Source organism: Lathamus discolor, chromosome 3, assembly GCF_037157495.1.
Source record: "Lathamus discolor isolate bLatDis1 chromosome 3, bLatDis1.hap1, whole genome shotgun sequence".
NCBI lineage: Eukaryota > Metazoa > Chordata > Aves > Psittaciformes > Psittacidae > Lathamus > Lathamus discolor.
In genome coordinates this window covers 142,841,755-142,854,488 of record NC_088886.1, presented here as the reverse complement: position 1 = coordinate 142,854,488, position 12,734 = coordinate 142,841,755, and the positions used below count along the sequence as shown (strand labels likewise).

Sequence of the window (12,734 nt, the reverse complement as noted above, 5' to 3'; positions counted from 1 at the left end):
GTGACCACCTGGCAGTGCCTCCCTGGCTTCTGGCAAGATGCATAAATCCAGCTCAGTCACACAAATGCCATTATACACACAAGCATCACACATTTGTTTGCACAAAGAATGTACAAGTATGTGTATGTACAGGCTTGTTGTCTGAAGAGTACTTAGAGAAAAGTAGGGGGAGAAGGTGTCATTTCAGAGCGGGTGAACTTTCAGCTTTATGACACAAGGCAAATGCTCACTGAGATGCTGAGAGATGACATGACCCTGCCTAAGCTAGCTGAGGCTTGGCAGAGGCTTTATAACATTTTATAACAAAACATAGAAATTGCAAATAGATTTGTTGGAATGTTTGTCAGATTCAGACTCGTTACATCAGGCTAAGCTGAATATATTTAATCTGGATGGAAATCCAAGAAAGTTATCTGAGTTTTAAGGGCAGCATGCATAAATGTTTTAAATATTTGAATAGATATGAGGAATAATCTTTAGCAAAGGAGGAAAAAAACCCCTACAGATACACTATTGTTGCTGGAGCTGTCCTACAGCAGACACGCCAACATTTTTGGCATTCCATGCTTTCATCAACGATAAACCACTGTATCAATAAAAATAGGCTGAGCAGCATAAATAAGGGATTATCTTCATAGGTATGTTGGTACTGGTCCTTAGCTGTATCAGTGCACACAAGAAGCCTGTGTTAGTACTCTGTGTCCATATGTTCTTAGTCAAAGCTGTGAAACTGTTATCCAAGTAAAACAATTAAAACAAACAGTTGTTTTTCTCAGAAGCTGTTGTTGAAATACGGTTCAACCATAATTATTTACATTAAACAAGCACCCACACACTGCAAACTGTGGCACAGTTTAGCCACAGTAACACGGACAACAAACAGCACTTCGAAGTGGAGCTCAACGCAACGAGATCTGTTCCAGTAGCTAAGCTTGCTCTGGGATAAACTGAAGGCTACAAACCAGTTGGTCACTGACTCATGCAGCACACCATTTCTCACCTCTCTTGCCTGCAAAAATGGAATAAAACCAGACCTTTAGTTTTCAGACCACTGGGTAACCTGGAAGCTGGGGACTCCTCATGACTGCATGCTTTACCAGCCCTCAGGTCACCAAATGGCCGTCTGACATCCACAACCGCAGAGCCCTGTGGGAAAGGGAGTGTGAAACCAAAAGCACTTGTTAATTAAAGTATTTTAATCAAGCTGCAACCCCTTATGGCAGATACATTTCATCTCCCACATCCATAGGCATGTAAAGATTGACACAGAAAGCCAGCTTTGAAAGAAAAGATAAAATGCTGAATGTTTATTTTTCCATGAAAAAGCTTTACAAGGGAAAAGAGGTTCCACAGGAGAAAGAGGACATTTTTTAATCACTGTTTATTTGTTGAATTGATATCCGAGGCTGACATTTCTTCTACAGTGTATTTATTTGTTCTCATAATACTACAGGACATTTACCTTTTAGTTAAAAAGGATCATAATCCATGAATATTATTAGGAACACTATTAGGCAATGCTGTATATGAAGAATTTACACACTTTACATCAGCTGTAGATGAAGTGCCTTCAGTTTTAATTCTTCACATATTTTGTAGCAACAAATATAAACCACATCTTTTAAATGTTCAGACATCTGAAAGGCTTTGCATTACATGTAATGGAAAAACAGAGGTTTAGTATCTCAAAGAGCAGACAGAAATATTCCAATGTCCACAATGCAACACTGAAGCTCTTGAGGAAGAAGAAAAAATCCCCCCCTTTCCCCTTAAACCATATGGAGGCATTTATTAAGGTGTTAAGTGCTCAAATGTGACTTTCTTCACTAGTATTATATTGCTGGGATTTCTACATATCCCAACATCAGAACCTAAATGCAGTTACACAGTTTCACAGTGAGAAAAGCTGACCCTTCCTAGCTGCCCCTACACACAACCTTCTGCTATGTAAAGAACCCTTGATCCATACAACAGGGGAAAAAAAACCCAACCAAACAAAACAGAGACCAACCATCCACCCCTCAAATACCAAGAAGCATCACCCTCACCCTTTCAGATCACTGCATGTTTTGCCTTCCATCTCACTGAATTTCAAGCTGTTTGAAATCTCCCTGCCAAGTTTGTTCTGAAGTGCACAAAAGAGGTAATAACAGTTTCAGAAGTAAGTTCACAAGATGGAGAAACACCCCCCAAACAACAAAATAACATTTTGAAGTACTTTGTAAGAAGAGTAGTTTGAACTATAAGCACCTTGATTTCAACTTAATTCATAAAACATGAAGAAAACTCTTCAGTTTCAGAATTAGTAGAATTAAAACCCTGAAAACTTGCAAACCATGAAGGTCAAATCTTATTTCAATCAATACTCCAGCATTTCAGTGAAGATGTACTTTCAAGTATTGTTATGGAAGGCACTGATTTCTTCCTTCAGCCAGCATGATGTAATTAAAACACAGATTTTCTGTCACATTGGGCTGAAAACCTGGCCCTAAAGATATCTGCTGCTAACACTGGAGCATCTGGATTTCACCCAGTTGCAGTTTTACAACTACCTTCATTTATTCTTTCTCCTTAATTAATTTTTCTATAAAATCACACAGATCCACCAGAGGTTTTAATGACACAATGATTAATGGTACACTAATGGCAGCAATTGTACAGAAGAGACAGTTTTAATTGCACCAATTCTCCTTGAAAAGTGAAATTGGATAGCTTAGAAATTAAATATTCAAAAAATAAAACATTCCGCAATTCCGTTCCTTCACTCTTCTATCAATTCAAAATTGTTAAGAACTGGAAGCCAGTTATTTGATATAAGGCAAAGCACAGGACAGATGCCTTGAATGTATGGTTCATACACAGGTATTTCAGTTTAATCAAGAGCTTGAAAACCAAGCTCTTATTTTTCAAACAACGTGAATGTAAAATCAGACCAGGAATTGTTGCTTTGCTTTCTATGAAGTCTGACAAAGGCCAGATGGGTTGGGTTTCTCAATACTTAGGCTAAAGGGGAAATAATACAGTGTGTAATATTGCTCTCCTGAGGCACACTCAGTACAGAGCATTAACTTCAGGTAGACTTACGAACAGAATTTCACAAATGGGATTTCTTTAGAGTAAAATTGTCAATGTTTCGAAGGAACTAGGCAAGACTTGAAAAATACTTGCAATTCTTTGGCTTAGTCCTCTGGCCTGCAGTTGGACAAAAAGTCCTCTGGTGTGCTTGAAAGCAAGGGACTAGCAAAGAGGAACACTGAGCAACAAGTAGTTATAGCTATGCAAACATTCCTCAACTTATATCCAAGGTTTCTACCTTTACAGTTGTGACAAAAATCTGTTCCACTGATAGTAATTAAGCACATAGTTAAGACAACAAATTACATAACAGCGAAAGTATTTAATCTATAGGATCAAAGTTTCATGAAATCAAGAGACATCAAAATCACGGCACAGGACACTCAAGTTTGATGGGATGCTCTGAGAGATCCAAAAACAACCTCAGGACCTCACTGGACACGGCCAGAGGTAAAGGTAAAAATTTTGACAGTAGCTGCGTAAGTGTTAAGGTTGATGAAGCTGACCTGAGGACATAATCTTATTCTAATGCTACCTAGAATCATGGGGTGGGTGCTGATAGGTCCCAGAATCCAGTAACTATTACCAGATTATCTTAAGATATCTGAAGGGGGCCTACAAGGATGCTGGAGAGGGACTCTTCATCAGGGACTGTATAAGACAGGAAACGGGAGAATGGGTTTAAACGTAAACAGGGAAAGTTCAGGTTAGATGTAAGTTCTTTACCGTGAGGGTGGTGAGGCACTGGAACAGGTTGCCCAAAGAAGTGGTAAATGCTCCATCCCTGGCAGTGTTCAAGGCCAGATTGGACAGAGTCTTGGGCGTCCCTGCCCATGGCAGGGGGGTTGGAGATAGATGATCTTAAGGTCCTTTCCAACCCCAACTATTCTATGATTCTATGACATGGTCTAGTGTGAGATGTTCCTGTCCATGGCAGGGGGCTGGAACTTTATGATCTTAAGGTCCTTTCCAACCCAACCCATTCTATGATTACACGATTCTACGACAAAGAAACTAAGGTAAACTCAGGAACTCAGACATAGGTGTGCTGAATCCTGAAAGGGAATGAATCCTGATCCTTAATGAGAGGAGTGGTTTTACATATGGTAGTACAAAAACTATAAAATACAGAACAGCTGCTTCTGATGGAATTCAAATTGGGTTACATGAACAAAACGGAATGTAAAACATTAGAAATATAATTTCTAAATTAATGATTTGCTGTAGCCTACAAAGACAGATGAGGTGGTTTAATTGAAAAATAACTAGGTCTCACATTTTCAACAACTGTCTCCAACTAATTGTCACTATTCTTTCCCTGCTTGGGACAGGGAAGCTCTAATCCCTGACAACTGATTTCAATGAAAATTATAATGATTAATTCTAAATGCTAAATGTTTAATTAAAATTACTGATACGTGTTAGCAACTTTATTAACAACTGAACTGGCAGATTTGAGCGGAGAGTTAGTGGAGGGTGGTTGATAAGCTGCTGTGCATGGTAAATTCTCCTCAGGTAGCACAACTGCAGCCTGGAGGACAAATATACACAATGTGTCACAGCATCTCTCACACGTGATACAAGGTGAGTTGCAATAAGAAGTTTATGAACACACTTCTGTGGGAGCTTAGCTGCAATATGCCTTTGATGTAAGTCATAATGAATAACAGTGATTTTAAAATATTGCAGATCTTAAGAATGCACATAAATTTCTGCTATTGTCTGCGAAACTATAAGCCATTTTAAACTAGATATATCACTCATAACTCTATAAATTCAGACATTTAAAGCTTCCATGTATGTACAAAACCTTGTTAGGAATAAAAAAAATCAAGAAAAATTGTGGTCAATAATGCAATTCTATTTGCTAAAATAAATAGTAAATAAAAAAACCAGAAGTACATGCCCCTGCATGAGAAGGAAAGTCACTTCATTCTGATCATCCCCCTCCTCTGAGCAAGAGATGCAGTTTTACCCATAGTTTGAGCTACAAGATTTGCCCACTGGAATAAAAAAAGTGCATTAAGAATATATACAAAGTACTGGAAGCCATATGCACCTTTTCTTATGCTAAGCAGATAAGGCATTTATATAATGCTATAAAACCACTTTCTCATGTATTACTCATCTGGTCTGTACTTGTTCTGTATCACATTACCACATCTCCAAGTGGGAGACATGAGAGGCAAAACACAAACTATGAAAAAGTGCATCCAGTAGAAAAACCCAAAATTATATGTGAGAATCTAACACAAAAAGGAATCAGCTGAACATGCACGCATAAAATATGTGCCCATCAATTGGTTTACACAGCCAGCATCCCTTCCCTTCCTTCAACAAAAGGCAACAAACTACAGAAAGATACTACCGATTCAAACAACATGAAGAAGCTATTAAAACACACTGCACTTCCTCTTCCAAACCACATTATCTTTTTCCTAGTCTAATGAAGAATATTGTATGGTAATTGAATAAAAATTTAAAAGCATCTCATGGAGCCATTAATATATTCACTGAAAACCAAAAGCTGTTCCAGAAAAGCAAACACTACAACTAAAAGCTGCAAATGCCACTGAACTTATTTCCATTATACAATACAACCACAGCCAATGTTCTTTGGAGATTTGCTAGAATAATTCAGTAACTTATTAAGGTCTGATGCAAAACCTATTAAGGTCAGCTGAAAGACATGTTCTGAAAAGGTCTTCAATTACATATTTTTACTGTAAGATGCAAATCTGGGAGTGCTGAGCAATACCAACCTACATAAAATTTTTATCTCAGGAACCACTAATAAACTGGATTACCATACAGAGAGTCATCAATAGACCTATTTTTTGTCAGCATTTTGACAGAGTAGTAACATTTTCTATTTTTCTGAATCATATTTTGAAGATGCTGTCTGGTACTTAACTGAAGTAAATTTCTGTATAACCTGTACATGGTATGCTGTTTGACTGTCTGGTTACATTGACAGCACTTGTTGCTTTACCATAACAGCATTTTGTAAACCCTAGAGGAAGCAATGGAAATAGTATCCCTAAACATCGTAAGCTTCTAAACCCCATTTTTTTCTAATTATAGAACATTCAAATGTCTGCACTCCACAAGTGAAACAGGAGTGACTCCAGGAATGGGTATGGTATTGCTTGGACAAACAAAGCATAGTGTTAGGCTATATGATGAAAGGCCAGTCACAGTGAACACAGAGCAAGGAGCAGAAGAACCCCTGTAACCTCATCAGCAAGAACTGGAGCACAACAAGCTGCATCTAAGATGATGAACAATTAGAGCAGTGTCCCTTTGTGAAACCCACTGAGTCAGGAGAAGCAGCTATGAGTGAGGGGAAAGCATTTTGGGATATACAGCTTTTGTTTGTAAATAGTGGTTGTGTGTCTTTTTGAGACACACCATCTTTTTTGAGATGGCACACCTTCTGCCTCTGCCTTCCTAACACTGGACACTTTAAAGATTCGGCTGGACAGGATGCTGGGACATCTAGTTTGGGTCACGCTTTGCCTAGAAAAGTTGGACCAGATGATCCATGAGGCCTCTTCCTACCTGGTATTCCATGATTCATGATTTAAAGGTCCTTTACAGTTTGATCCTGGACTTCAGCTTGATCCTACTACCTAGTATCAACAATTCCCAGTAAGCTTATAGTGGTTCCACATGTGTCTATGTACAGTGACTAAAAGTTGAAAACAAAAAGGGTATGACACTTAAACGAACATTCATGTATGTACATTTAGAAAGAAAACATATCCGCAATACTATATTCAAACATTACACACCATAGTTAAATAAAGTCAGGAATACAGTCTTTCCCCTACCGCAATACATTGCTTAAAAAGTCGATAAGAAAGCAGATTTGTTGACTTTTGGTTTTCTTTTTTGAGTACAGTAGTAGAGGCAGAATTTGATGATCTCATCCAATTGAAATACGCAAATATAATCCAATTCTAGTTGATAATGAGAAAAAACCCGTCTGCTGAACTGCATGGTCAAGACAGCTCTGAGAGTTTGGTTCATTATTCTGAACTTCTGAAACTACAGCTTGTTTTTCTCAGTAAGCAACAGATAATCTGTGGGCTACCTGGAAGCTGATACAAGTTTCCTGGCTACTATCCAAAGTGAAGCAAACAAACAAATTCTGAAAGAGTTGCACCAAAGTATAAACAATTATAAATGCCCAAATCGGTTTCTCTACCTTCATCTTTCCAATAGCATTTGCAGCCTGTGAACAAAGTAGCTAAGCTTTCTCCTTCTTCAAAACGGCATGTGAGAATTGAGAGCTTTACCCAAAGGAGCTGAAACACTGACCGAGAAAAGCTGCTTAAAAAACAAACACAAGAAAAATAATAGTCCAGCCCTTGCCTTGCTGACAGGTGAGATAACCATTTCTGGTAGTACAGAGAACTTGCAGATAGACTGGCATTTCAATGGAAGGAAGAACCACACCAGTCTGCATGGTTCCCTTAAAACAAAAGCCTTTTGGGTTCATGACCGACATTTCAGTCAGCCTTTAAGCAGGAAAGAGCCACAACAAATCATACTGGGGTACGACACCTGACAGGTGCCAGGAACAGTGGTGATTAGAACAGACTATAGAAAAATTCTTTCACTACTGTACTTCATAACGTATGTGAAAATACGATCTTCAAACTTAAAACAAAATCATCTTCTCAGAACTGATCCTCATGACTCAAGCAGAGAGCCTAATCCAACTGCCACTTCAACACTGAGGAAACTCCTCCAGTAAAAAACTTGCACTCCCTCCTGTATTCCTACACCTACTGCAGCAAACTCAAGTAATGTTACTTGCAAAACATTACCAATCAAAGGCAGAATTTTGTAATGCAGTTTTAAAGCACCTTACTCAAATATTAGGTTTTGTAGCAAAAAGAACATTAATGCAAACAATCCACTATTATACAGTTCTGGTTCAGTGGCCACTATTACAAATGGAAGGACTAAAAGTGACTTCAAAAGACTCTGAATCAGACTTCAAGAGCATAATATTCTCCTTAGTATTATGTAATTGCAAGACAAAAGTCTTCAGAGAAGTCTTTATAGAGAAATCATAAAAGTAGTAAAGTGATTCACCCTGTTTGAAATAGCTGACATTCCATTTTTGCAGCTCAGATATTCAAACTTTATCTCCCACTTATTATAAAATGTAAATTGGTATGTATCAGAAAAAGTCCAGCATGGTTCCGTTGGGTTTTTCTTTATATATATACACATAAGAGAGGCACATTTGTTGTAGAAATCAGCAGGAAATTCTTCTGTAGGAACTTGAACACTTCCCTTTCATAGAAATTTTTCCATGAAACTATGCTCTTCACATAAGCCGGTCATATGTAGTTAAGCAAAACACCCAATTTGCATAAAATTAGAACCGCAATTAGCTTATGATGTACTTTCAAAATACATGTGTCATCAATTCCATTACAGAAAAATAACCAAGATACTTCTTTTACAGCCTGGAGAAGGAAACTATTCATTTTGACATTCTATTAAAATTTAATAAGGGCACAAATGGAATTTGTAACTTGTTAGTACAAAATGATCCAGCTTTTCTAATAGTATATACAGTGCAAAGACTTTCTTACAGTAACATCACAAAGTAACACCAGGTCTTTCAAAGGGACTCCAGCAATTGTTGCTCATTGCTTAGAATGGCATATATCCAACATATTCACAATTGGCAACAGAGCCTAGAGTATTACAATTTTATTGCTGCTACTGTAATGAAAAGAAGCAAGGTTGTGATAATTAATTTTCACGTTAAGCTGTAGGGAACTCTTAATTCATTTTATCAAGTTTATTATTTCTCAGCTTTGTCATAAGCTCCAAGAAAATTAAAAACAGAGAAAAGTTACCTATTTGCATTTTCTCCTATAGAAATGGTGGATACTAAAATAAAGTATGAAATTAGCTGGTTTCAGGTTAGTCACTTAAAAACATGTGTATCAGTTCAACTTGAGTCAAGCTGCCTTGGTTTGTACTAGCTATATATAAAGGCTGATTGAATGAGATTCCTTTCATCATACAGGCACTGCTACCTTTGCTGCAATAGTAGAGGCACACTTTGATAGCCAGAATAGCATCAGCTGATAGACAGCTCCGTGGTAACTGAAAGGGAATGACAGTTTGACAGGAAACATCCTTTATTTCTCCAGACAGAAGCTGTCCTTGAAGCAACCAGGTATTATCTGTAAAAGAACAAGAAGCTTCATGATTAAGATATTTAACACCATGTCTGAAACCTACAGAACATACTAATTTTACTTATAAGACAACACGGACTCCCCATATGCAACATTAGGAGAAATTTTCCTCCTGATTTTTCCAGTTGTGAGCAATAACAGGAAAGTAATTTACAAATGCTTCTAGCAGTCATTTAAGGATGGAGAGATCCATAGCTCTGCTTCAGAACTATAAGTATACATATAGTAGAATCACAGAACAGTCAGGGTTACAAAGGACCTTAAGATCATCTAGTAGATCTTACTTAAAGGCACTGAATCAATAATTTCTCCTATATGTTCTTCAGAGGATATTAAAATTAATTCTGAGATATGCAAGCAAAACTCCTTAAATTAACAAGTTTCTATACATTTGTATCAAATACTCCAGGCAAGATATCTGCTATACATGCATAAAACTGCAGGTAAATGATGGCATTTCCAAACAGAAGTGTTAGTTTTATGAGTGGGTTGCTGCAATTTAGCAGTGTTCAGGCTGTTAAAACAGACTCTGAGTTTCACATTTATTTAAATATGTAAGAGTACGTGAGCTGAAAAATGAACTGCACAATAAGTGTACCTAGCTACTTGCATTGTACTCTGTATTTTACTGTGAGTGAGATGGATGAAGTGCTCTTTTTGGCATTTTTCAGAAAATACCTAGAAGTTGGCTCTAGGATTTATGAGCTTGAAATGACTTGTTGAGGTTAGGTTGCTTACAGTCTCCAATTTTACTAGCACTTGAAGCAATCACATGTATCTTTGCTTCAACAACATTTGGAGATTCTTTAGGCCAAGAAGTGTGCTGAGTCTCCTGGAAATAAACTATTTGTACTCCAAAAGCACAAACGTGGATGAGAAAACACTTTAAATCATAAGGCATACAAATAAATTGTAGTGCCTGTATAATATTTGTTGACTGCTTTTAAATATGAACATATCAATTATAACAAAGTAGGTTTAAAGTGGTTAGGTATAAATGTACCGCGAATACTTTTTTGGAAGAGACAAAAGCACAGAAAAGGAATCTCTTTCAGCAGTATCCTACAGCTTCAAGGTGAGATTTCTGAAACAGGCAGTAGGGCTGGGATAAGCTGTTCATAGAGACAAAACGGAGAGGGCAAGCCCTCACTGGCAGCTTATTCCAAGAAAGTAAAAGCAAATAAAGATAATGCAGCAGGTATTAATTCAAGCAAAAGACAGCTTATCAGGTGTTTTGGGTTTTTTTATTCTTCACACTCCAGCTGTTAAATGTATCAACTCTAAATAACATGTATTGCATCACAAGGTCAAACAGGAACACAGGACTGGGAGGGATATTCAGATTCATCAGGCTGAGATCCCTGTATTGCAAGAACATCATGATATAACCCACTTTGTGTCACACCTACTCCGTTCAACTAATAAAAAAACACAGGCACTTTACCTTCTGCCGTGATAAACCAGGAGTTGGGTGCTTCTTCATTCAGTTTTGAATCTGGAGGAAGAGTCAACTTTAATAAAAACTTAATTGTCTGGCCAGGAGCTACTGTTAGTGAAGGAAGTTGAACATTTGGTGCAGATTTAGGCAGCTTTGGAAGGCTTGTCATTCTCTCCCTTTGCACAGGCAGGTTATCTGGAACATCGCCTGCTTCTGGATTCAGGATAGGCAACTATCAGTGAAAATCAAATGCAGCATTTATTTGTACTGAAAGCAAAGAGGCTTTCGCAATGCAATCACAGTTTCAAAGCTGACATGGACTAGGAAAACTAACACATAATAATATGGCTACTGGACTAAAACTTTCTGACTGTAACAATCCTATATCAACAAAGATAAGGACAAAATGCTTTTTGAAAACTAGTATTAAAAAGTTAGTATTAAATCCACAAAAAAACCATAATATTGTAAACTTAGTATTAAATCTACAACTAATTTAGAGCATCCTTTAATTAAAAATTTTAACAGTTGAATTGTATTATTACTTTAAATAAAATTTATAGGCATTTTCTTCAAATCTGGTGATAAACTGCATTCTTCAGTAATAAAATCCAAGATTTTTGCCATGCAGATTGCACAGTAAGGGATAATTTCCCCCCAAAACCATCAACATATTATATGATAGGAGAATTTAAACACACATTAAGATCTGTATTATTAAATGCAAGAAACATACAGGATGACAGTTGAACCATTATGTCTCATACAGACATATGTTTACATGAAAACATGAAGACACAGTGCCATTGTAAGATGAATAGGAGCACGAATTTGTTTTGCCTTCATGTTTATAAGCAAATAAAGCACTGCTCAATTATGACAGTGGTCTGATTTGACAACTTGGAAGCCTGCTATGTATCCCACTTCAAGTCACTGACCCCCAAAATCATCCCCTTCACCTTAATTACATGACTTAGTAATTGATTTCAACCTCCACTTGTTACAAAGGGCTCATGAAATCCTTCTCATACTGAAAAACTGGGCTGTATTTTTTAATAACACACATTTCTGCTCTGTTCTTTTCTAGAGGATCATTTTCTGTTTTCATGCAAAAAATGTCTTTTCAGAGACTAAGCTTTCAACAACTGTGCTATCGTAACAACAGGCAATCTTTACTTGTCAGCTCATCACAAAACATTCTGTGAATATAGCTACTGTATGCTGTATGATTTTTATACTACTTGCTAAAGCCTGCAATAGCAATTTGTACCAAGAAACACCACTATCAGACTGTCAAATAAGTATTACTTGCCATGGAAAGAATTCTTGTTTCCAAATCCAGCACTTTAATCTGATGATTATTTGTGTCTGCGACATACATCAAGCGGCCACTTTCTTCAACACACAAACCTCCTGGTTCATTAAATGTTGACTGTGTAAAGCTGGAACCAGTGATGTTGCTTGCTTCTCCCATGCCCGCCAGGGTAGCACAGTTCTTCATCTTGGGATCTACAACCTTAATCTAGGATAAAAACAGTAGCAAAAAAAAACCTCTCTGAAAAAAACCACTAGGATTTAGCTCTGCATTATCTTATGCCCAGCATTTTCAGAAGCCAGCACTAACTTTCAGTACCTTAGCTACCAACGACAGTGTGTCCTAGAAGCTAAGTTATCATACTTTATGAAATGACATGTCCCATCATCTTCCCCCCCCATTCCCTGCTGGCCTCTACTTCTTCCTTTGTTCTTCATTGAGTGCTCCCTTTCACAATATCGAAATCAAATAATCCTCTGCTATAAAAGTATGCTGAAGGGCTCGTTTTTATGATGTGTATTGCCTTTCTGGAATCATTTCCACAAGAGTAAGAGCATAACAAAACTGGCATGCTATTTTTTAACCCCTAAAATAGGTGATTTTTTTCCTTAAAACAATAGCAAAAAAGTTAATAAAGCTTTATACAATACCTGAAACAAAAATTCATTTGCCA

At 37.3% G+C, this 12,734-nt stretch overlaps 1 protein-coding gene across 1 annotated transcript in view; it reads right to left on the bottom strand.

Annotated features, from left to right (window-relative positions):
• Positions 1-1,278: 1,278 nt before the first annotated feature.
• Positions 1,279-12,734, bottom strand: part of NHLRC2 (NHL repeat containing 2) — a 38,604-nt gene continuing 27,148 nt past the window's right edge. The window contains exons 10-12 of the mRNA XM_065672303.1: positions 12,059-12,268; positions 10,753-10,978; positions 1,279-9,293 (exon numbers count right to left, since the gene is read on the bottom strand). Of these exons, the coding sequence (XP_065528375.1) occupies positions 9,028-9,293; positions 10,753-10,978; positions 12,059-12,268 (702 nt within the window). The 3' untranslated portion in view covers positions 1,279-9,027. The remainder of the gene's footprint in view (positions 9,294-10,752; positions 10,979-12,058; positions 12,269-12,734) is intronic.